Source organism: Bidens hawaiensis, unplaced genomic scaffold (genome assembly GCF_021521415.1).
Source record: "Bidens hawaiensis isolate Kalapana, Puna unplaced genomic scaffold, B.hawaiensis_p1.1 tig00006950_1, whole genome shotgun sequence".
Lineage (NCBI taxonomy): Eukaryota > Viridiplantae > Streptophyta > Magnoliopsida > Asterales > Asteraceae > Bidens > Bidens hawaiensis.
In genome coordinates, this window is record NW_027491476.1 from 288279 (window position 1) to 313792 (window position 25514).

A 25514-nucleotide genomic window follows, 5' to 3' on the forward strand; every position below is an offset into this window, starting at 1 on the left:
TTAACTAAAGGTTTTCTAAATAATTAATAACAAAATTTTCATTGTCCAAGTTATTTTCAATAACAATATATATACTAATCTCTCATTATATTAATTTTTAACGCTTACAGATATAAAATATATACCTCATCGAGTATAGATATCTGCTCAAAACTCGCATGCAATGCCATCTGGATATACTAACGTGTTTGTTTTTGCATCAAGAACGTTTCTCTGGTCTCGGATCGTCCGTACGACACCTCAAAACCTACATGCACTCGTTTTAAGTTACTAATTACATTATGAAATATGACCAGTAACTTACGACGTTTATAACTCACAACCCAGACATCTGATCATCAATTCCTTTTGTGAAGACAAAGATCTATGGGTTAGGAATGCTCACCCAAAATTTCAGCTCGATCCTACAGTTGGATCTACAAGAATCTGCATTTCTTTAGAGCTGCGTTTTCAAAATCCGCCAAGTGAACTGAACCCGAAAACGAGTCTAGAAACCCAACTTAAACTACTTCAAAATGATTATCTATGGGTTATGAACCCTCTGTTCATCTCCACCGTTCAAAATGATTATCTATGGGTTATGAACACTCTGTATACAAATAAAGATGATTGGACCGTTAGATCTTAAGTTATGGAACGATCTTTACAGACATGCAAAACTTATACAATCTATCCGGATTTTAAAACATTTTTTTAACGAACTTAAGCTCAAAATTATTACGACTGGAGCTTACCATCATGTTCAGGACGTCAAAAGAAGCTTCCGGATAGAACGTGCACCCCCTCCGGTCGCCGGCCACTTTGTCAGAATCCTCTTACCTCTCTCTACTCTCTCTCTCTCTCTCTAAGTTTTTCAGCTGCTATAATATTATGAGAGAAAATGAGTGTGGTTAGTCTTTTATACATACGGTTTTTAACGCGTTTTGCGGTCGTGTTTCGGTCTCTCACTCCAACGAATCCGCTACTTCAAGTGACGTTATATTTTCCAAATATATTTCGTCAAAATATTTATTTCTTTCTCAAGCTAAATTTGTCTCGTTGGCCTATTATCTTCGCTAATAAATTATTGTCGATCTTTATCCGTTATCGGTTCCGTGTTACTCCGAACTTAATAAAACCAGGGTAGTTGTTTTTCCCAAAATCAACTCATCCAAACTTATGGTGTCTATTCGATTTATTTTATCCAAACAATAAATCTCAAATACGAAGATAGTATTAAATTTAACAAGCTCCTCGGTGTTTGTGCTTTAACGACCACGCTTGAAAATACTAATGTGCATTTTCCCGCTTCGTTATAACTCAAAATTGAGTCACATTTTGGCATTCGTTCTCGATTTTCAATCCTTTACACTATTTAGTTGGATCCACCTATGAATCTCGAAAGTCGGGTTGAATATTATCACGTTTAGCCGAAAGTGTTCATTTCTTCTAATTTATCACCAAAATTTTTTTATTTAGTATAACTTCTCACATGCTTTCCGTTATATATATTACCTTCATTCTTAGAATAAAATAATATTTTAACTTACGGTCTTAATTTTTCACTTAATTCGGTCTAAACATGTCTTAATATCGATTATGGAATATAATAATACCTTTTATTTTACCGGGTGTCACAAAAGGGGCGGTCAATGTAGGTTATGACGGTGTTTGATGCATGAGAGAAGAGGTTGACAATGGTGGGTGGTAATCATAAGTAAAACGGTGATTGAGAGGATAGACCGGTGACAGAGAATATGTAGACGAGAGAAATTGTATTAACGTTTGATGTTAAAAGGGGTTTCACAAATAAATGAGATCTTATAACCAGTTTAAGGGTCATCCGAGTTTGGTGAGATCCATGAACCGTGATTATCCGGGTATGGTAAGACCCATACCTGCGAATTCGGGTTTGGTGAGACCCATGAACCATGTTTCAGAAATAATTGAGATCTTATAACCCTTTAAGATTATCCGGGTTCGGTAAGACCAATACCTGCAAATTCGGGTCAAATGTATAAGAAGCCACCATTCAGGAATGAAGCATTCTGGTGGTCCGAGAGGGGGTGGGGAGCAACCACATCGTAAAACATAGGATTTTTATGTAGGCAATTATATATATATATATATAATGAAAAACCTAAAATGTTTCCCTCGTCAGTCCGTAAAAAACTGACGAAAAGACACAATAATGAAAATAAACAAAAAGCACAATGATATATTAAAAAAAAGACACAATAGATCGTAAAATTTAACACAATGCTGATCGGCGAAAATATGACACAATGTTGAGTAATATAATACAATATCAAGAAAAAAAAACACAATGTTAAGGAAGAAAAACACAATCAATGACGAAAATAAACTAAATGCATAATGATAAATAAAAATACACAATGATTTTTTTCCTTAAGATTGTGGTTATTATTATATTTTTTTTTGAGAATGAGGAAGATGGTGGACACAAATTTTTTTTACTTTTTCGTGTTTTTATTAAATTTTGAGTTATGACTTTTTTTAATTATTTTTTTATTATTTTTTAGAGGTTTTCTTTTTTTGGCTGTAAATCCTTATCATTTTTGTCTCCACTTGTAGAATAGCTTGACCTTATACACACACACATTTATATATATATACGGTAAGAATCATAAGAAAACTTTGTAAAATTGAGAACTTTGATAATCATTTTGGACATAAAAAAACATCTTAAAAAATATAACAATAAAGTTATAAAAGAAAAATGAAGGAAAAAAAATTAAAAACAAAAATAATTATCTAGCATCCCTCGGTAAAAAAATAAATCGCTTTAGCCGTTGAGTTTAGTCTCTCTATATATATATATATATGTGTGTGTGTGTGTGTGTGTGTATGTATGTATATTTCATTAAATCTCTGTAACGCCCGTTAACTCCGGTTTCAAGAATTAAAGCTTGTAGAGTATTTATAACTATCGGGACTTAACCGACGTTTCTTGGAAGCCTTTACGTTATCCCGGTACGTTAAAGAACCTAACTCTTCCTTCCATTTTGCCTTACACTTCAATCTGGAGGGGCTAGAGTGTAAAATATTATGTTATAACATAACCTAACCCAAGCCCCCACCATTTTCTGCGATCGGCAGGTAGAGGGTGACCCAAGACCCACGATTTTCTTTTTTGCAGCCAATTCTAAGCCTTAGAACTTCAATTCAAGGTATGTACTACGATTCCCCAAGTCTTTTACATGTTAATTGATCCTTATATTGCGCGTATTGATCGAAAAACGTCTTGTTGTAGGCTAACCGGGTGGTTGCCCAATTGAGCTTTTCCGGGGCTGTTTTGAATGAGGTTTTCGCATCAAAATCCCACTAGGTATGACATGTACATCATATTATAATTTCATTGCCATTGGAGGTGTTTAGGTCGGTCAATCGATTTTAGTTCGAAAACTAGGGTTTACCGGGTGTAAAATTGCAAATTGTTGAGTTTGATGCGTTAATTGATCGGTGACCGACCGAATCAATTTGTACAGACCTAGGGGGGTTTAAGGGCTGTGAAAAAATTATTTTTTTGATGCTCGAGGCTGTTGTGGTTAGTGCTTCGTCAATCGAGTCGGCGGTGCGCGAATTTTCGTTTAAACGTTAAAGTAAGAGTTGTAAAAAGGAACCGTCAACTCTATCAACTCAGGTGACATAATCTTGCTGAATGAAAAGATTTAAAATGGAATTTGGTCCATTTGGGGCTGATTCATTTAACAAATGGTTTTAAGGTTTATTACATGCGCATTCGACCCGATTTGATTACCCTTGGGCCTTGGGCCAAGTTGTTGGGCCTTGGGCCAAGTGTTGGGCCTTGGGCCATAGTGTTGGGCTTGAATGTCCCATTAGACAAGAGTGTTCTTATGGTCTAGTTTAGTAACGTGTTGTGTATAATTTACAGGCCCTTGCTTGTGATTGTGCACTTAGGGATTTTCCTAGCTCGTTGCAGGTGTTCGATTGATTTCAGGTGAGTTCTTGATGCCCTGTTTGACTATTTTTAAGTTTTGGGCTAGCATGCACACCTAAGTGTTTTTCTTACTTGATGAAATGTTTGAATGGTTTTACATAGGCTTGCTAGTATCGGTAGGCCTTGGAATGTTATAGAATGTGTATGTATATATATATTTATATATATTTAGAATGGCCAATATTTGGCGAATGTTGTAGTCGTCTCGACTACTGAATGTTGCGTATGCCTACCTTGTGTTTGCACGCTCCGAATGTTACGTGTTTGAATTGTACGTTTGCTTGACCCTGAATGTTTGTAGTCGTCTCGACCACTGAATGTTGCGTATGCCTACTTCGTGTTTGCATGCGCTGAATGTTACGTTTTTGGGTTGTACGTTTTCTCGGCCCTGAATGTTATTATTGAATGTTATATGTATATATATTGATATATATAGGAATGCACGTATAGAGATGCTCACACGTAAGAATGACTATTTATTGAATGTGGTAACCTAACCGATGTACTTCCGTTTGCTGTTTTAAAACCGTTGGAATGATTATTAAAAAACTGTTGCTACTTATTTAAAACTTGAACTCACTCAGCTTAAGCTAACTTTGTGTGCATGTTAGTGTGAGTTTAGGTTAGGAAGAAGATGCCTTATCGCTTGGACGTGCACAGAGCTACTTGGACGGTGAAGGGCATACTGGAATGAAGAATTACTTATGAACCTTTTATTTCAAAAGATTTTTAAAAGTTATAAATAAATTTTGATTTTGGGAACTTATTCATCTACTTACGTTTTCTGCCGAATTATACTCTGTAATGCTATTTTAATGCAAAGAATTGTTTTTAAGTTTATTTATTTTCACAAGTGTTTTGTATGATTACCAACTGTGGGGTTCCCGGGGTTCGGGGCCTTATAAGTTGGTATCAGAGCCTTGGTTCGAGGGATCCGAGCATCCCCGAATGCTTGGACTTGAATTGTAAGAAAAGAGACCAGTATGCCCACCGCGAGTAGCTGCACACCAAGAGGTAACTTTTAATTAATTAGTCATTCCTTTAAATTTAAAAGTTCCCGGTATGTGATTAACTGTTTAAGTGTTAGATGGAAGGATAACGAGGTTAGGGGCAGGGGGGTGGTTAGGACATGCGGGTAAAGTAAACGACTAATTACACTTGATCAACATCATTAGCAGTTTACCCTTACCTTAAATGTTCTAATTACCACTTGTACTTGACCGTGTTAAGATTCTGTCTTTGTAGGGATAAATCATGGTTAATACTTGAGCAGCTAAGAGAGGTGGCTCTAGTGGTCGTGGTCGTGGTCGTGGTCGTGGTCGTGGTCGTAAGCCACGTGTCGAAGCCGAGAGCGAGATTCCTACTTCCCAGCAGGACACCCCGATTTATGAGGAGGGGGATAACCCCGCCTTAGATCCTGCTATGCGCGCGGCTATCGTGGATGAGGTTTACCAGGTGCTCCATAGCGCCATTACTGAGATCGTTGCTGAGGCCGTCAGAGCCATATCGTTTTCACTTTCGGGTCGGGATGCCACTTGGCTCGATTCGCAACCTACTGGAGCATTCACTACTTGGGAAGCGCTTCGCAATGCATTTATCAAGAAGTACTTTCCACGTGCTAAAGCTTCTCGCCTCCGTAATCAGATTCACTCCTTTCACATGGATCCGGATGAGCCATATTACCAGGCTTGGGAGCGCTTTCAGAATCTCTTTCCCGTTGTTAACAGCATGGGCTCACACCTTGGGCCCTTGTTGAGAAGTTTTACAATGGGCTTACTTATGAGGCTCAAACAAGGTTTGATACAGCTGCTGGGGGTCATTTGATGGACAAGAAGAATGTGACCGAGTGTAATGAGATGTTTGAAAGTTTCTTTCAATCGGAGTACACGAAGAAGCCACGAGGCCGGAATTCCAATCTCGTCACCAGTACACCCTCATCTGCTCGAGGTTGCTGCTTTGGACAATCTTACCCGAGAGGTAAAAGAGTTAAAGGCTAAAGTGGATATGTGTGAGCTGTGTAGGGGTGGTCATGGTACGTTGGAGTGTCCGTTGATGAACAATCAAGATTTTGATTTTGTGGCTGGTCAGAACAGGTTCCCTAATGCTTACAACAACAACAATCGAAACTGGAACAACTACAAGAATCAGAACTAGAATCAAGGGCAATGTAACTCGAATTGGCGCCCGGCCACCAAGATGCCTATAACCGAAATCAAGGTTAGTATAACAGTGAAGGTTCGAATGGTTAAAGTTCGAATAATGGGCCAGATCTGAGTAAGAGGTTGGAAGAGATGATGCAGCAAATCCTTAATAGAGATCAACTTACTCAAAAAACTCTTGCCGATCATGATCTGCTTTTGAAGAATCAACAGTCGTCTCTACTCGACAAGCCGGGGTCCATTAGCGATATTGCTTGACAATTAGATGAGATACCCCTGGGACAATATTCACGTTCTACTCAGCAGAATCCGGCCGCTCAACTAAAGGCGATTACTACTCATAGCGGCAGGGTTTTGGTTCCCGAGGAAAGAAGAGGTGAGGTTGAAGCGGAATAAAAGGAGGTGATAGATGAAGAGGTCAAGATGGAAGTACCGGGTAAAGTACAGAACACCGCACCAGTTGCACCGCCAGCAGAGAAGAAGATGGTTGAAGTCCAACCATCACCTGTGATTGATCATTCTCATGTCCCGTATCACGCTCGCGTAAAACATAAAAAATACACGCTGGAGTATGGGCACTTTCTCGACAATTTCCGACAGGTGAAGATTAATCTTTCATTCATTGAAACCCTCCAACACATGCCGAAGTACGCAAAGTTTTTGAAAGACCTGTTGAAGAGGAAGGATAGGTTGGGAGAGGTTTCATCGATTCCCCTTAGTGGAGATTGTTCAGCGGTAGTGTTGAACCCCGTACCCGAGAAGTTTTCGGATCCGGGTGTGTTTACGATTCCTTGTTTGTTTGGTAGTGACGCGATGAGCCATGCATTGACGGATTTGGGGGCTAGCATTAATTTGATGCCGTATTCTTTGTACGAGAAGTTGGAGTTGGGCGAGCTTACACCGACTCGCATGTCCTTGTCATTGGCCAATCGTTCGGTAAAGTATCCGCTGGGTATAATAGAGAATTTGCTAGTGAAGGTTGATAAGTTTGTGTTCTCGGTGGATTTTGTGGTGCTCGACATGGAGGCCGACGAGAAGGTCCCCATCATTCTTGGTCATCCATTTTTATGAACTGCAAAGGCGCTTATCGATGTGTATGATGGAAAGATCACACTTCGGGTTAGTGATGAGGATCTTACTTATGACGTGGCAAGGTCGAGGAGGCATCCGGGTGATCAAGATGATTTCAGTGGTCCATGCCACTCGGTTTATTTTATTAACTCTTTTATTGTAGGTGTGGATAGCTGTTTTAACTATATTTGTGGTGCGGATGTCGTGGGAAGTAATGGTTTGGTCGATTGTGATGATTTGGTTGAGGATGACTCATGTGAGAATGATTCGGTTTGTGATGAGTTGGTTGGGATTTCCGGTTTACCCAAGATAATAGAAGTTCATGAGATTAGTTGTGAGAGTGAGACGGGTCCCGTGGAGAAAACCCGCTCCGTTAGAGTTGAAACTTCTCCCGTCACACTTGGAGTATGCGTATCTTGATGAGGGCTCGAAGATGCCCGTTATTGTGTCTTTCAAGTTGGTGGAAAAAGAGAAGACGAAGTTGATAGACGTGTTGAAGTTGCACAAGGGGGCGATAGCATGGAGACTTTCTGATATTCAAGGTATTAGCCCCGCTTATTGCACGCACCGGATTCTAATGGAGGATGAGTACAAACCGGTGGTGCAACCACAAAGATGTCTCAATCCAAATATGCAAGAGGTGGTAAAGAAGGAGGTGTTGAAGTTGATGGATGCTGGTAGATTTACCCGATTTCCGATTCTCCATGGGTGAGCCCAACCCAAGTTGTTCCGAAGAAAGGAGGTATGACTGTGGTGATGAATGAGAAGAATGAGCTTATCCCTTCGTGTACAATTACCGGTTGGCGTGTGTGTATTGACTATCGGAGGTTGAATGATGCCACCAGGAAGGACAACTTCTCGTTGCCGTTTATTGATCAGATGTTGGAGCGTTTGGCAGGTCAGCAGTTTTATTGTTTTCTTGATGGTTTTTCGGGTTATTTTCAAATTCCCATTGCACCGGAAGACAAAGGGAAGACAACGTTTACATGTCCATATGGTACATTTGCATACTGTCGCATGCCGTTTGGACTTTGTAACGCTCCGGCTACCTTTCAATGTTGTATGGTGGCCATCTTTCAGAATATGATAGAGACGTCCATGGAGGTGTTTACGGACGATTTTTCGGTTTACATAAATTCTTTCGATCAATGTTTGGCTAATCTTGAGAAGATGTTGAAAAGGTGTATTGAAGGGATATTAAATTGATGTTAAATTGTGAGAAATGTCATTTTATGGTGACGGAAGGGATCGTGTTGGGACATGAGATCTTGATAGACAGTATTGAGGTGGATCGGGCAAAGATTGATACTATAAGTAGACTTCCTCCACCTACGAATGTGAAGGCGAATAGGAGTTTCTTGGGTCATGCGGGATTCTATCGACGGTTTATCAAAGACTTTTCCAAAATTACCCGCCCGATGACCCGAATCCTCGAGAAAGACGTGCCGTTTGTGTTTGATGAAGAATGTTTGAAGGCATTCACGTATTTGAAAGGGAAGCTCGTAAGTGCTCCCATTCTTTGTTATCCCGATTGGAGCTTGCCGTTTAAGATCATGTGTGATGCTAGTGATTATGCGGTTGGAGCGGTTTTGGGGCAAAGGCGAGATAAACATTTTCACCCCATATATTATGCTAGCAAGACGTTGAGCGATGCTCAAGAAAACTACACCACCACCAAGAAGGAACTTCTAGCTGTTGTGTTTGCATTTGACAAGTTCGCTCATATCTCGTACCTTCGAAGACCACCGTTTTTACCGATCATGAAGCCTTCGTTTCCTCTTTCAGAAGAACAACGCGAAACCTCGTCTTATACGGTGGATTGTCCTACTTTCGGAGTTCGACATCAAGAACAAAGATAAGAGGGGTGCGGAAAATGTAGCGGCCGATCATTTATCCCGTCTAGAGGACCTGAAGAGAGAAGAGTTGCGTGAGGAGGAGATCGGAGATACATTCCCTCACGAGTCGATTGATTTTGTTATGGCTGAAAAGCAAGTATGCCACGGTTCACTGATTTTGCTAATTATTTGGCTAATGGTTTTGTGTTGGAGGGTATGACTACGCAACAAAATAGGAAGTTCTTCCGGGATGTGAATAGGTATGTGTGGGATGACCCGTTTTTGTTTAAGGTTGGTGGTGATCAAATTCTGAGAAGATGTGCGACGAAAGAGGAAGGTTGGGATATTTTCAAGAATGTTCATGAAGGGTTGGAGGTCATCATGGTGCGCATGCTACCGCGCAGAAGGTGTTTGATAGTGGTTTCTATTGGCCGACGGTTGTTAAAGATGCTGAAGAGTTTGTGATGCTTTGTGATGCGTGCCAAAGAACTGGTAATATCTCTTCCAAGAATGAGATGCCTCAAAACCCCATACAAATTCTTGAAATCTTTGATGTTTGGGGCATCGACTTTATGGGACTGTTTCCCACGTCGAACGGTAAGTATATTTTGGTGGCTACTGATTATTTGTCAAAATGGGTGGAAGCCCAAGCATTGACTACCAATGATGCACGAGTTGTTGTAAGGTTCCTTAAGAAGTTGTTTACTCGTTTCGGTACTCCGAGAGCTATTATTAGTGATCGGGGAACCCATTTTTGTAATACCGTCATGGAGAAAGCGTTGGCTCGTTACGGATTTCTCATCGTACCTCTACCGCCTATCACCCTCAAACAAATGGGCAAGTTGAGAATGCAAATCGATAGGTGAAGAGGATTTTGGAGAAGACGGTTGGGGTTAGTTGGAAAGATTGGTCGGAAAAGTTAGATGATGCGTTGTGGGCATTCCAAACCGCGTACAAGACTCCGTTGAGTACTACACCGTTTATGCTTATTTATGGTAAGTCTAGTCATTTTCTAGTTGAATTGGAGCATCGTGCTTATTTGGCATTGAATACGGTAAATGTCGATCTTACCGGGGCCGCAAGGAAAAGGTATTATCAAATTCATGAGTTGGAGGAGCTTTTGGATGCGGCATATTCCCAATCGTTGAACATCAAAGAATATTCGAAAGCCTTACACGATCGACGGTTGAAAGGGAGCAAGGAGTTCAAGAAAGGTGATAAGGTATTATTATTTAACTCTCGTTTGAAGTTGTTTGCAGGAAAGTTGAGATCAAAGTGGATGGGACCGTACTTGGTGAAAGTGTCAAGACCGTAGATCTGGTGCAAACCTTTAAAAGGTTGACAAGAAAACACAGATCTAATAACCCAAAGGCCTATTGAATATCCCGGCGGAATCAAGATATTCAACAGATGGGAACTAGGGTATGAGATAATAGCAACAAAACAAAAAATATAGTCAATAAGAACAATATCAAAGACAAAGATTTACTGCATTTAATGTATCATTTAATGTAACAGTGAAGGGAATGTCTAGGGTTTCGTGACGGCGGCGGTACGAGGAGACAAAGAGAATATTCATTAGAATGTTTTTGCTCTCATATTGCGTGTGTTGTCACTGCCCTAAATGGAAATCTAGGACTCTATTTATAGACCCTGACATTCGTTCTAGAATCCCCTAATCATTACATAATGAATGACAAATAAAATACAAGTGTAAATCTCCTCGAGCATGATATGTATCTTGTTCGAGCAGACTTGATATGCAGTGCATGCTCGATGAGGGACTTCGAGCATACTTTACATAGAATATTTTCTAATAGAAAATATTCTCCTCTAGCACTCTTCATTCTTCTTGACTAATCCATGCTTTGCTCGAATTTGTCCATCGAGCAAGCATATTCTTCTTGATGTCTTCAATCCTGCCTTGTGACTTATTGAGCAATCTTCAGCATGCTCGGATGTGAAGCTTGCTCAGAACTGAACCATGCTCGAAGTCTATACTTAGAACATATGACATCTTCTTATTGCATCCATGCTCGACACCAATGTGCTCGGACCACTTGTGCTCAGATCACTTGGCTAAAGCTTGAATGATCAAGTCGTTTGCTCGATTGGCAATCCGTAGTCGATAGAAGAATACTCTTGCTCGGAGAAGTGTAGCTTGCTCGTAGCCTTCAACACTTAGAAGAATTCACCCAAATAACTCTGGAAGGCCATACTCGAGGTAGTAAACCATGCTCGATGATCCAGGCTTGCTCATAGTCCATACTTAGCCGATTTCTAGAGGAGGTTGAGAAGATTCCAATCTTCCTTTGCACAAATCCGACTCAACAGAAAGAAGTTTTCCCGTATGGAGTGGTAGAGTTGGAGAATCCGGATAACGGAACATCTTGGAAGGTGAACGATCATCGCTTAAAGCACTATCATGGAGGACCAGAAGAATCAATCGAGATGGAGGAAACTCCTCTCAATCCAGCGCACTAAATCGTCACACGAGGTTCTTGAGTGGAAACTCAAATGTAGAGTTTGTGCATTCTTTCGCTTTTTATTTTCTGTTTCATTTTTATTTTATTTTCTTTTAGTCACTAACCATAGTTTTCGTAGTTTTGTTTTGTGATGTTGAGTCGTTTCTAGGAATCATTACCGACATAGAGAAGGAATTATCAAGAAATCAGAGTTCCATGTAAGTTTTATGCGTAAAAATGTCATAGAAAGGGTCCAGGAAGGCTTGGTATTTTATCTAAATTTTTTCTAAGTAAATAAGCCTTTCAGGCATTGAAACTCTCTGGAAAAATGCCCTCCTTGCGTCACGCGAGGAGGGTACATATACCTGGACGCGCATCACCTAATTATTAAAATAAAAGAAAAGAAAAAATTGGCCGCGTAGCGCGAGATCTTTGGCTTAGTATCCGCGTAGCGCGGCCTGGTGATCAAGCCAGGTCGCATGGCGCCACCTGTTTACCCGAAAAAATATACTAATTAAGAAATCATAAAATAACAATATTATCTAGATCTGCACATACATCTTCAAACCCACAAAACCATCTTCTTCCTCTTTCCCTCTTTCAAACCCACATAACCCTTACTCATTCACCACCAATTCCACCATTAAAACATCATTTATCTTCAACTTAACTACCCAAATCACCACCATAACACCCCACCACCATAACTTATCCATCAATTTCATTTTTTTTTTCACCACTAATCAAACCCTAAACTATACTCCGACTTAGTATCCCTTGTGTACTCATCTAAAAGGTATGATTTCTTGTACTTTTGTGTCGTAATTTTTGTATTTTTAAATTTTTAGTTTTGTTGTTACCTTGAGTCACGGTTAGATGGGTTTTGTTAGTTTGCTAGTTAGGGTGCTTTAGTTAATACTTGAGGTTATGGGTTGGTATTGGTTGATTTTTATTCTCGTTCGTTGGTTGCGGGTTGTTATGGGTTGGTTTTTGAATATTGGTGAAGTTGCGGTTGGGTTGGTTTGGTATATAAACGAGTGTCTATTTAGGTTGGGGTTGATTGGGATTGTTGGACATTGGTTTTTCGAGGTCGAAACGAATTGGGAAACGATTTTTACTATATGATGGTTTTATATATTTTAGTTTTCCATTCTTTTTTACTCAATCTCGGTTTATTTGGTACTTGTGTTTAATTAGGGACACTTAAAGTGCCGGGAGGAGGTAGTGGACATTGAGTCTTTGTTGTAAAGTTTGTAAATTTTTTTTTAACTAAGCTTTGTTTAAATTCGGAACATCTGTTAATTCTAAAAGATGATAATATTTTGTAAATCGGATTTCCAGTTTTTATTAAAGTTGTTCATTTTTTTTTATTTTTTTTCAGTTTTTTTATAATAATAATAATAATTAATAATTATTATTATCATTGTTATTATTATTATTATTATTATTATTATAGTTTTAACTTACTAATTCTCCTTGTTGTTTGTCTTGTTTCTAGAATGTCAGGTGAAGGATCATCGCGAGAAGTTGAGAAGCACAGGAGAGGACCACCTCCGCGCCCACGAGGCAGACCGCCAGAAATAGTAATTGCTCAACCAAAAAGAAGAAGAATAGCGTACAGTGAAGATGAAGTTGTTCCAACAAGTAGATGTATAAGTCCCATTCTTTGTCCGTTACTTCGATTTGCAAGGGACACAAAAGAATCTTCAAAACTAAAAAGTTTGATTCTCACGGAGTTATTGACGTTCTAAACTATTGATTGGAGAATGTTGAATACGGTCGGTCAAAGGGTTCGCATTGAAGAATTATTGGGTCCAAAGTTTAAGGCTATGTTATGCATTGATGTGCCGCAATATCAAGAATTGATGTTAGAATTTTTATGCACCTTCAAATATAAAGATGGTAATTTTGCTCAAAAAAATGCGGTGTTATTTGCGTTGGGAAGAAACACTTATCAGATGACCATTGTCGAGTTTGGGGTGACAAGTCAATTTTACACGCAAGACAAGGTTGATTCACCAGAATTCCAAACAAGCCTCGGGGGTGCTTTTAAAATCCCGAAACCGATGAGTTTAGTTAACACTGATTTGGCTGGATTCTGGAGCACTATAGCGAACTCCCCTTTTCTGGTAGAATGCTGAGTTCGGAGATTCGTGACCCAGCCCTTCGATTTATTCATAAAATCTCGGCAACTACATTGATTGGAAGGGGTTCAGGTGAGAATAATATTAACTGGTTGAATTTGTTTTGTTTGTTGGTTATGTTGAAGCAGAGGCCAGTGAATTTGGCTAGTGTGTTGGCATGGTTGTTTCATAGATTCAGAAGTAGAGGTTCAAAGATGCGAGCAAAACTGGATATGGGCCCATACGTTACTTTAATCGCCCAAGTTTGGGAGTATCTAATAGGTACAAGCCCAAGTATTTGAGAAAACGACCCGATGTTGAGTTAATGAGGGTTAATGAATTCAGAATGGCGGGTATTTTGAAACCATTTGATTCGCCTGCTTGGGAGGATGTTAGGAGAGGCCCGCAGGGTAACCCGTCGGAGGATTCTGAAGCTGCCGCAGCTATGCGAGCCGGCTTGCCACCTCGTCACCAGCGACCTCTTCATCGTTTAGAGAGGCCGGCTATTCAGTTCCCGATACGAGAGCCCCGTCCCAAGTCAGGTTTTGATCAGATGAGGGGCTATATGACTGAGCAATGTAATGGGTTGAGACAAATGATGAGAGAGAATCAGCAAAGGCAAGATGATACATTGAGGAATTTAATGACAGGTTTGAATATTGGGTTACCTGATCATCTTCGACAGTAGCGTGTGCTTGGACCAAGTGGGTCGATTTTCCCGAGTGGTTCGGGAAACTATGGTTATGGTCATGGGTATGATTATAATGCACTGTTTTATGGGTCGGGGTCACATGAGTTCGAGAATGCTGTACCGTACACGACATTTGAGGCCAGTGAGGAAGACGAAGAGGAAGAGGAGAGCGAAGAAGTATAAGTGTGGGGATGCATCGGTAGCAGCAGGAGAATCTGTATCTTTTATGCTTATTTTCCTTTTTATAATATTTTTATTTCGTTGGTCTGTAGTATAATATTGTTATGGACTTGTATGCTAGGAGGATGTGTTGGTTTGTGATGTTTTCCAAGACACCTAAGTAGACTATATTTTCTAGATTTTCTATTGTGTTATCGCTTAGGTATGACGAGAGGAGAGGCCGTGTTCATTGAGAGAATGAGATACATAAATAACCATGGTGAGCGGTCGGTAAGGAGAGCATTCATGGCTACAAGACAAGCAGTTTAACAGTCTTCCATACTACCAGCTAAGTCTTTTCCTTTTAATTTTGTTTTTATATTTTTAGGTTTTAATTTTTAGCTTTGTTTTGTTTTTATTTATTTTTGTATTTTTAGGTTTTGGTTTTGTTTTAAATTTTTGTGTTGTTTTTCCGTCCCTGCATTGAGGACAATGCAAATTTTAAGTGTGGGGATAGGAACACATGTCTTTAGTTTGTTTTGTTATATTTACTTATTTAAAAAAAATGAAAAAAGTTTTGAAAAATGTCCTTTGAAATTGTCTCTTTTTGCATTTAAATAGGAGATGAGGATACTTATCAGGAATCGGTTTTTCAAACTACTAATAATAAGATATAAGTAAATAACACGCACTTAACTTGGGATGTGTCAGTAGGCTCAGCCTTGAGAATGAAAGGGCAGTTTGATAGTTGGTTTTAAACGATATAATATGATTTTTAGTGGGAAACATGTTGAGTCTGTATAAAATACGAGATGAAAGGTCGGGCCATACTCAAGCCTCAATTTTAGTTTGATTGTAGAAAATTATGAATTTTAAAGAAATCTGAATACGTTATCATACGATGCTTGGGTAGGTTTAACGTTAGAGTATGTCGTGTAGCCAGTGATATAAACTTAAATCTTACACTTCTAGTTTTAGTGGTTAACACTTCATAGGCGTATGGTTTTAAAACATTAAATCATGTATTGATGGAATTCTCCATGGTGGGGAGACCATGGGTCTGTATGCAGTTATTCATCTGGGTATTCATATTTCCTAAGTGGATTTATGGATATTTCAAAAGCCTATAAAGAGCAAACCCGCAGTTTATCTGCCAAATTATAGGTCATTAAACATGATCACAAAGTGCTTTAAAAGTACAAATTCACTACTGACTTGATCATACACGCTCTTAGTCATATGAGGTCCCCGTGCTCGCGTCTCATTACCATTAAGAAATGGACCACACGGGACACGTCATATGTAAACCTTACAGATGAATTCGTGCATACTCAACTATGGAGATGGACTTTGGGGTATTGCTTGATAATAGGGGTATGTCATGTAGTGGGGAACACTAACTAGTTAGTTGAATAATTGAACTTTAATCGTATCTAATGGCTGCTTGGTAGACTTTGATGCTTAAACTTAGGTGGATAAACAATATCCTTGATCGTCTTAGCTATTCATGAAAAATGTGCAACAAAGTTTTAATCTGCTATTTATAAGGTTTAAGTCAAATTGGGGTGGTTTGATTCAGTAAAATCTAAAATAAAACGGGTGTTGACTGTGGGTTCCACTAGATTATATAAAAATAATAATAATTGGATCTTACTTGTCCCACTAAAGACAAAGGCATGGGTTTAAGTGGACAACAATATCGGAGATCGAAGTTTTTGCGTTGTTCTAAATTTTAAAGATAACCTTATATGTTTTTAAGACTGTATTTCTCCGATTCTAATCCCATTGCAATTAGACTTTTTCAAGGACGAAAAAATGTTAAGTGTGGGAATATTTGATATAACGTTTAATATATAAAAATCCCGTGTACATTTTATTTAATATTCTATTAGTTTTGTTCGGTTTTGTTTAAGATTTGTATACTACTAAAATGATTCTATATTTTAGATTATGGGACTTGTTCGCGGTTAAAAAGAGCGAAAAATAAGCAAAAATGAGCTAAACCGACGAACCGGACCAGATCAGGAGTGAACCGGACCAGGACCAAATTAATTTGGCCACGCTGCGCGGCCAAATAAGGAGTTTTGGTAGCATAGCGCAGCCAAGAGGGGTATTTTGGTAGCGTGACGCGACCAACCTAATTTCTAGAATATTCCAGGTTTTGGGCCTTAATCACTATATAAACACCCCTAAACATAACCCTAAATATACATGAAGTTGCTAGCCGAATTTGTAGAGTTCCCGAGCTTAGGAATTGCTACTTTTGGCGACTTTAGAGTTGAAGAATCATTTGGTGGTGCGCATATTGGTTGAAGACGAAGAACACGGGTTTTATCTTCTATTTTCTTTCGTTTTCTTTTATATCCGCCATGAATTTTTCGTTGTTTGTTTTGTTTAAAATTAAGATGTTAGGCTAAATTGCATGAACTACTTAGGCTTTTGATGAACCTACTTTGACGTTTTGGTTTGATTTGGGATTATTAATCGTTATGGTTTTTATGATTTAGTAAAAGATTTATTTATATTAAATTGATTCGTATGAATGCTTCGGATTGTTTGATGAGTTTTATTCCATTGTTTCTTGAATGTTGTTTGTCATATGATAGGTTGCTATTAGATCAATTACTTTGTGTTCTTGATTATTTTATGATTGATTTCGCAATAAGATCATAGGAATAATATTGTCAAATAAACCTAAGTGTGCTGCTAACCTAAAATCTGTAAAGTGCTAGGTTATTAATAGATCTTTATTATTTAATCTTGCTAGATTTAGTTCTTCGTAAGGAGTCCGTCTAGGTTTTATTATTTATTGTTGTCTATTGAATCAATTAAATATATTAAATTGCCTTTCATTTCCGCGCTGTAAGGTAGGATTTCATTATAAAGGAACTAAATCATAATTAATTAGGTGACCGTAAGGGAACTTGATTTTAATACTGGTATGCGTTAAAACTTGTTAGAAACCCATAGGTGTCTCTTGAAAAGGGTCAAGGGTCCTGCTCGGGTTTTCTTTTAAGTGTCTAATTTACGATCCCAGTCTATAACTGAATATTTTCCCGGTTAATTCATAACTGAAATTTAGGGGATTATAGCCTAGGTAGTTTTCTTATCATCATCTTATTTAAATCAAACTTTTGCTTTCATTTAAAATTACTTGTTTTCTTAATTAGTATTTAAGTAATTAGTTTAATTAGTATTTTATTTAAATCCCCCCCCCCCAAAATATATATAAAAATTAATAAGTCGTGTGTGTAGTCGAGTCTAATTAGCTAATAAACGTAATTTAGAGAGTCTCGTGGGTTCGATATCCGGATTTACTTAGCTTTACTAGAGTCGATCGGTTCACTTACCGGTTAGTAATTTAGTCGAGTTTTAGAGAGTTTAGAGTATTCTTAGTGTTTATTTTTAGTTAATTTAGTCAATAATTATTAAACTACTTTTAGCACATCAATTCTCCATATTTTCTTCCCTCTTCTTCAACACTCTAGGGCTGGAGACGATGGTGATGGAATGAAGGTAAACCCTCACCTACCCTTGTTGCTGCACCGGCGTCGACTATAGAAGTGACGTGTCTGGTGATGTTAAAGGTATCCTTGGTGACCTTAGCCTTCAATTGCAATGCATAATCCCAATATATTGTTCATCCATTATGATGCAATAAAAAACAATAATCTATATCGATGCTCATATGTTTATACAGTGACATGAAATTTGAGCCCATACAAAGGGAAGCTAGGGTATGTGATTTCAATCCTTTTCTATATTTGGTTTATGGTTTAGTCGGTTTGCCTTTTGTTAATGATCTGATTATGTTGTCTAGAGAGTTATGTAGTTTTATACCCGTTCAGTGGACGGGGTACGTGTTAATATAGAGTGTTACTTTAATGGATTACAAAAAGATTAAAACCATTATAGTAGTAGGCCCACTTATACCACTCGATAGCATCAGTAATAGTTTTTTTATTTTCGATCAATAAAAAACTATTACCATTAAGTGTTAGTGTTATCCTCAACTTTCACATGTTTCCAAAATTACAATAAGTTTGATTTGCATCATATGTTTCCAAATTTGGCGTTGGTCATAATAAATTCATAACCAAGATTTGTCATTTTTGTTGTTGTTCACCAAATGACTATTTATCATAAATACCACTTTCTATAGTATCATTCCCTGCTTACATTGAGCCTTGGTCCATTGACTACAAAACATAAGAACATTATATAATCTAGTTAAAAGAAAATCTCAAGAAACAACCATACATGGTGAATAAAAGCCAAACTGTGCGAAATATTTAATTAAATGTCCTTGTTGTCTGGTCATTAAATCCTCGTGGCATCTGATTTTTCCTAGGTATGAGTTTTCCATGATATTGATCTGGGTCACGTTCTGTTGATGTGGTGGGAACTTTTGCATCATCCTCAGTAGCTTCTAGTTTAGAAATGACAGAAGTTGTCTCGTCTTCATTATCAATAACTGCCTGCAATTATTAGTCAATAAAGCATTAGATTGAAAAAGAAACAATGCATAATACAACATGAAACGTAAATATACCGATGAAGTGGTTGTAATAGATGAGACTAATGGAATGTGTGGTCCCGATAACAGTTCGTCTGCGAATTCCAATTCATAAGGTGTAATCTTTGCAAGAAACTCGGCGTGTTCATCTTCAACATCTTCTGAACCATCATCTTGGGGATGCGTCCACATGTAGCAACGACAGAGGTAATGCTATCTTTCGGTACCAAGGCCATATGATCACCAATGTATTTTGACATTGTAAACCGGCAAGAATAAAGAGATGCGAAATTGTGACCATCAATCTTAATCCTTAATATGACACTTGAACAAAGTAAACTTTCAAGCAAATAATTTTTAGCCCAAGAAGGGTCATCAACACCCTGTACAAAAATGACAACATCAGTATGTAGAAATATACATGGGTGAGAATATAAAAACATATACAAGAAAACACAAAAAAACAAACCCAACAAAGAATATGCATATACTTATGTCAAAAACAAACACATAAACACATAGCTGGATATATATATATATAGGCCTATATAAATAAATACATATAAGATTAAGAAGATTGATTTTAATTGTAAACCAGCAAGTTTGCAGCTCCTCAGCACTTATATTAAGAAGAGCAATGGCAGCATCGTCGAAAAGAACACACGTCATCTCTTCATCTTTATCACGCATGATGACAACAACTTTGTAACTATCCAAAAATCATTGTTAGGGGAAAAGAATAATTTTAACTGTCCAAAAATAAGTAACACTTGATGAAAGAGCGTTGAGTGTTTGTATTCTATCACATACCCGTGCGGCCGTGTCCATAGTTTCCTAACTGCAGGTTCTTGAACAATTTGCTTATTTGAAAGCTCCTGATCTATATAAATTGGAAGGAATGATGGTGTATAGATTAAACAAAACTAAGTGGTAAAAGTCAAAAAAATCATGTATTTTCAATTGAAAAAAGGAAAATATAAATTTAAAGAGAAGAAATTTTTATTGATTTACCTTCCAAGATGAACAGAATTGTTTAAAAGATCATGCAGAAACTGAGGTTTCAAACAAATATTTCTTCGACAAGCATTAAACAAACCTTAACTTTTAGTTACTTTTTGGTACAAATCCTCCTGCACATGAACACATAAATCATAAAAAACAAATATATTGATTGATGGCCAGTGAGTCATAATTTTGAATTTAATAATAAATAATAAGCTTGCAAATTAAGTTTTAGATACCTTTAGTTGAGATGCAGCATCGTCATTTGTACGTATTAGAAGGTAACATGCTCCAAAAACTGAACATAACAACATTATTTGCATTCAAATTACTGTAATTGTTATACCCCATGTGTATCTATTAGATTAGAAGGTGGTCCATTAGCATGCTTCATAAACTGAACCAAAATAAAATTACATGAAATTAAATCAATAAGGAAAACACATAAGCTAGGTATTGTGGATGTACCTTAGGAGAAGCAGCAATTGATGACGGAATTGAAGGAATCAGAGAAGCAATTGGGTAAAATTAGGAAGGGAGTATAAATTACAACTACATGCAATTATGAAATCCAAAATCAAAACCAACAAAGTTGATCTGAAATCGATGGCTACGAGACAGAAATCGACCGAGGTTCCTAGAAAAGATTTGGGGAGCCGGCTCTGATCAATTGGGGATTATGAAGAAAGTGAATTCGTATTTACTTCCCGGTGATTATTGAACTTTAGCGGTCGCTCTCTCCAAATTACATTATCAATACTATATATATAAACTGATTTCAACATGGTAATACTCCACGCAATTAGGGGGAGTGGGTTGGAAACAGTAACTGCAGCAGGCGAGGAAATTCCCTCACCGTTGAATATGTGGAGCTCGATCAGTTTTTTTTTGGCTGAATTTGTGGATTTGAAGAGAGAGACAATGGAACTTCTTTGAACCGCCTCTTTTAGAAGCTTTTTAGGGGGTTTGAAGGGCTGAAATTTAATCTTGTGAACTTTGAATGGTCAAGATGATGTCAAAAGTTAGTTTTAAATATGAAGAACAATATATTATTTAATTGTGTTTGTTTTTCTTTCAGTAAACCTGAACTTTCAAACATATTGTTATTCTCCCACTTGCTACTTGCAACATTCCAAGAGTTTGGCATTTTAGCACAAACCTTTCAGATTTTAAGTTATCATTGCCTTTATTTATATAAAGCCCAGATCCGGGTGTCCTACACTGGACATTAGATTTACTCATAAACACAATTCTAAATATCAAAGTGAAATATAAATTTTCACGGAATACATAACATTCAACCATATCTTACATAACCATTCGCTTCTTGTCTTAATTAACATTCAAGTTGTCTTAGATAAATAAATACATAACAAAAGAAACATCATCACATTCCTCTTCAAGATGCCAGCCTCTTCAGTACAATGTCATATGTCTCCCTCAAGCTAGATGCTTTAACCTATTTGCTTGTGTGCATACTAAAACTCAGCTACGCTAAGTAAGTTCTAGTTAATCAGGCAACATACTTTACATTCACATACATGTTAAGTATGTATCACTACATACTTAACATGTTTACCTTTCATATATACATACATACATTCTTACTTTCATACTTTCAAACATTCGTACTTTCATTCTTTCATGTTTTCTTGTTATAGCTTACTTAATACATACGTAATTACCTCTACGTTTTAATGAGCCTTTCTCCCTATAACCTCACAAATATTATTAGGGTCTGTTCTCTACATTCGCAAATATTTTTAGGGCTTGTTCCCTAAATTCGCATATATTATTAGGGTATGTTCCCTTCTTTCCATACAACCATACACCTTTCCCTTACATGAATATATATCATTCAATATTTCTATATCATTCATAGAACATTCGCATAGCATACAATTACCACTTAAAGCAGGTCTATTAATTAATCACATAGGAGTATGCACACAACCCCGAAAAACATACAGAGAAAGGGTCAGAAACTCACATGAATCCTGTTCCTTTCTGAGTTAATGGTAACTCCTCTCTTCAAATAGGCACGAGTAACTGCTTAAAAAGTATATGTGTGAAAAAACTATCTATCTAACTAAACCATACTACCCAAACTAGGGACTGATTTAACTTAGTGAATGGGCTACTGCTCCGAATTGACTCTCACAGGAAAGCAATTGCATTGTATATTTTATTTAATCGCATCACATAGGCAATTCAATCGCGTCGCATATGGGACCAATCGGATCGCATATGAAACCAATCGGATCGCATTATGAAACCAATTGGATCCCATTTCAACCAATCGGATCACATTTGGAACCAATCGGATCACATTTGCAACCAAGTGAGTAAATGGTTTATAAGAGAGAAAAAGTTTTTTTCTTCTTTTCTTTTTAGACAGAATTACAAATTTTGTCCTTCAAACATATGCGATTTATGGATCGGGTCCTTTAAAAAGTTTATTTGCATACAGTGTCCTTTACGTGACAAGTTTGTTCAATTTTCATCATTTTGACTAACTGTCATCTAAAAACTCAGTTAAATATTGGCATGTGCTACACATGCGAGGACATAAATGTAATTTTCACCTGTTTTAATAATTAATATATAAATATAATATAAGAAGAATATTAATATATAGATACAATTAAATTAATGTGGGTCCCACACCTTCATCCCCATCAACCCTCTCATCTGAACATTCACCACCATCAAAACTCAACCACCACACAACAACCACCTACAAAATTTGATTCACTTCAAAATCCATCTCTAATCGATCGATGCTTCTCGAGCCTCCAGATTCGTCAAAATCCAATATCACTCCGCTCTGCTGTTGTGACAAGTTGAGGGCCGGCCATTTCCGATCTAGGGTTTTTTAACTCAAAATCTTTCTCCAATCTAGGTTTTTTTTAACTTGTGGCTTCGTTTAGATCTAACTTCTCCTCTAACGATAATACCGGCCAAAAATCGTGAGCTTGCTAATTGGTAAAAACCCAACTGTATATTCGATACCTTCCCCAAATTCTATTGTTAGTGGCGACCGAAGGAACAACATTCGCGCCCGTGCGATGCTAAGGTTGGGATATGGATGTCGATCAGGTAATAAAACGGGATGATGGTATTCGTATTTCCAGCAACCACGAGCCGCAGTTGCAGGTGGTGGTTGTGTGGTGGGTGGGTCTTGGTGATGGTGAATGTCTAGAAGAGAGAGTTGATAGGGATGAAGGTGTGGGACCCACATTAATTTAATTGCTCTATATATTAATAATCCTTTTATTTTATATTATATTTATATATTAATTATTAAAACCGGTGGAAATTACATTTATGTCCTCACATGTTTAGCACATGTCAATATTTAACTGAGTTTTTGGATGACAGTTAGTCAAAAGGACAAAAATCGAACAAACTTATCATGTAAAGGATACCGCCTGCAAATAAACTTTTTAAAGGATCTGATCCATAAATCACATATGTTTAACAAAATTTGTAATTCTGTCTTCTTTTCATTTTTATTTTTTTGTGTTTGTAGGTGATCTGTCATTTGATATTATAGATCTTAAAATGTATTCTGATGCTGTCAAATCTAGTCCCGCGACATGGAAGTTTTGTATGAGATACACCATTTGAAAGGACAGAACCTATAAAAATAATGAGTTATCCGCCATTTAAAATAACGTTTATTTAATATAGTATACTCATCAGTCAAGTACATTTAAGATATGATTACATCTTTTTTCGGGGATCCGCTATCTCAAAAGGCGATCACACATTATTTTTACAAGTTTTGTCATTTCAAATGACGGTTCTCAAACAAAAATTCCATGTCACCAAACAAGATCTGACAACAACATAATAATTTTTAAGATCCGCTATTTCACATAGCAGATCTTGTTGCTACAAACATAAAAAAAATATTCTTTCTCTTACAAACCATTTACCCACTTAGGTGTTTTTTCCCATTTAAAAAAAATTCATGTAATTGATGATCTTAGCAAAGTGAAATGTGTAAAAATCCAAAACCAAATATTAAAAAAACGAAAAATGTCATGGACTTAATAAATACATATAGTAATCCAATATAATTAAGCTAGGTATGATTAATATGACGGCGCTTTACAAAAGAGTAAATAAATTGTGTTTTTATTACACATACGATGTTATACAAGTCTCTGAAGATAACTAACATGTTGTGATGTTGTTTGCAAAAGCAGCAACGCATGCAACTAGTTTATACATCAAATAAGATTGTTCATATTATTCTAATAAACAAGTGCCACTTAAATTTTATAGGATTCAAACGCTTAAGACACTATGCGTTTAAGATATTATAATCATTTTCCATCACTGGATTATTCTTAAAGCTGTGATAATGAGCGTTTTCGTCATCCAAATTGCCCAACAAACAAGAAGCTTGCGGTGCAGAAAACAAAGGTGGAGTCTGTTGGTATAGATGATCACAGTTGCTAGCATCATTAAACTGAAAGGAGAACGGTAACACATGATTCAGGTTATCGATATCTTGTAAACTTGCATGATTTGGCAGACCCAATGAAACATAACCCATCATGGTATTCGTTAGCTGATCTATCTCCTCTTGTAAGCTCGCCACCTGCAGGATTACACGAGGTTAAATAGAAGGTTTAAAGTAGTACGTGGTTTAAGATTCATGTAACTGTTTGTCGGTATTTTTGAATGTTCTTGAACTTTTCTAACCCAAAAAATACTGTGAATGAATTCACTTGCATGGGCAAGGAAGAACTTATAGAAAACATGCCTGAAAGTACTTTGTTGTATCCTAAACCACCTACTGATATCAAACTCGTTAAATTTGAACTAACAATGAGAACAGGATGTTTTGGTAACTGTTGATATTTATGAAACCTGTTGTTCAAGAGCAAATATTTGAGCCACACAGCCATATACAGGATCTTGCATTCGAGCCAACGCTTCATAAGATATAGTGATAGCGGCCTCACTTCGGTTTTGCAAAGGGATTTTCATTAACAGTTTAGAGACGTTGCTCGCACCGAAAACCTTGTGAACTGCTGCAAAGTGATCTGCTCCTTGGCTATAGCAGAAATATGGTGTGAAAACACATTCAATAGTGCACTTTCTTCTCAGAAACTTGCATGCACCACATGAAAAACCAGCTCCTGTCATTTTCTAAATCTTTTCTATTTATTTGATGATCTGATCTAATAAAGAAGATATGATAAGAGTTTATATTAGAGATTAATACTTGAAATATCATGATTAATATCCACCTGAAAAGGTGATATGACATGATTTTGGTGGCTTAGGGACAATGTAACATTAGACTAAAGTAGATTCTTTAAGGTCTCCTTTGTGGCCTACTCACTTTGGCCAATTCCTTCCTAATTTGTGCATTAAAGCAAACTAAAAGGTCCTTTTTCCATTTCTATAAATTCAGCATGGTAGCTGAATGGGGGCCTATTCTTTCTGTTTATGTGTTAAACAATAATTGCTAGATAAGAGTATTTTAACTCAACTTGATTGTGGTGCAATAGT

The 25514-nt window shown here is 37.3% G+C and overlaps 2 protein-coding genes across 2 annotated transcripts; one reads left to right on the top strand and one right to left on the bottom strand.

Annotated features, from left to right (window-relative positions):
* The first annotated feature begins 6543 nt into the window (after nucleotides 1-6543).
* Nucleotides 6544-7191, top strand: LOC143633940 (uncharacterized). The gene has a single exon (XM_077102148.1). The coding sequence runs from the start codon at nucleotides 6544-6546 to the stop codon at nucleotides 7189-7191; it is 648 nt and encodes a 215-aa protein (XP_076958263.1).
* Nucleotides 7192-24294: 17103 nt separating this feature from the next.
* On the bottom strand, nucleotides 24295-25145 carry LOC143633941 (LOB domain-containing protein 33-like). Its single transcript, XM_077102149.1, has 2 exons — nucleotides 24867-25145; nucleotides 24295-24594 (listed from the first exon to the last, which is right to left on the bottom strand). The coding sequence occupies exons 1-2, from the start codon at nucleotides 25143-25145 to the stop codon at nucleotides 24295-24297; spliced, it is 579 nt and encodes a 192-aa protein (XP_076958264.1).
* Between the last annotated feature and the right edge of the window lie 369 nt (nucleotides 25146-25514).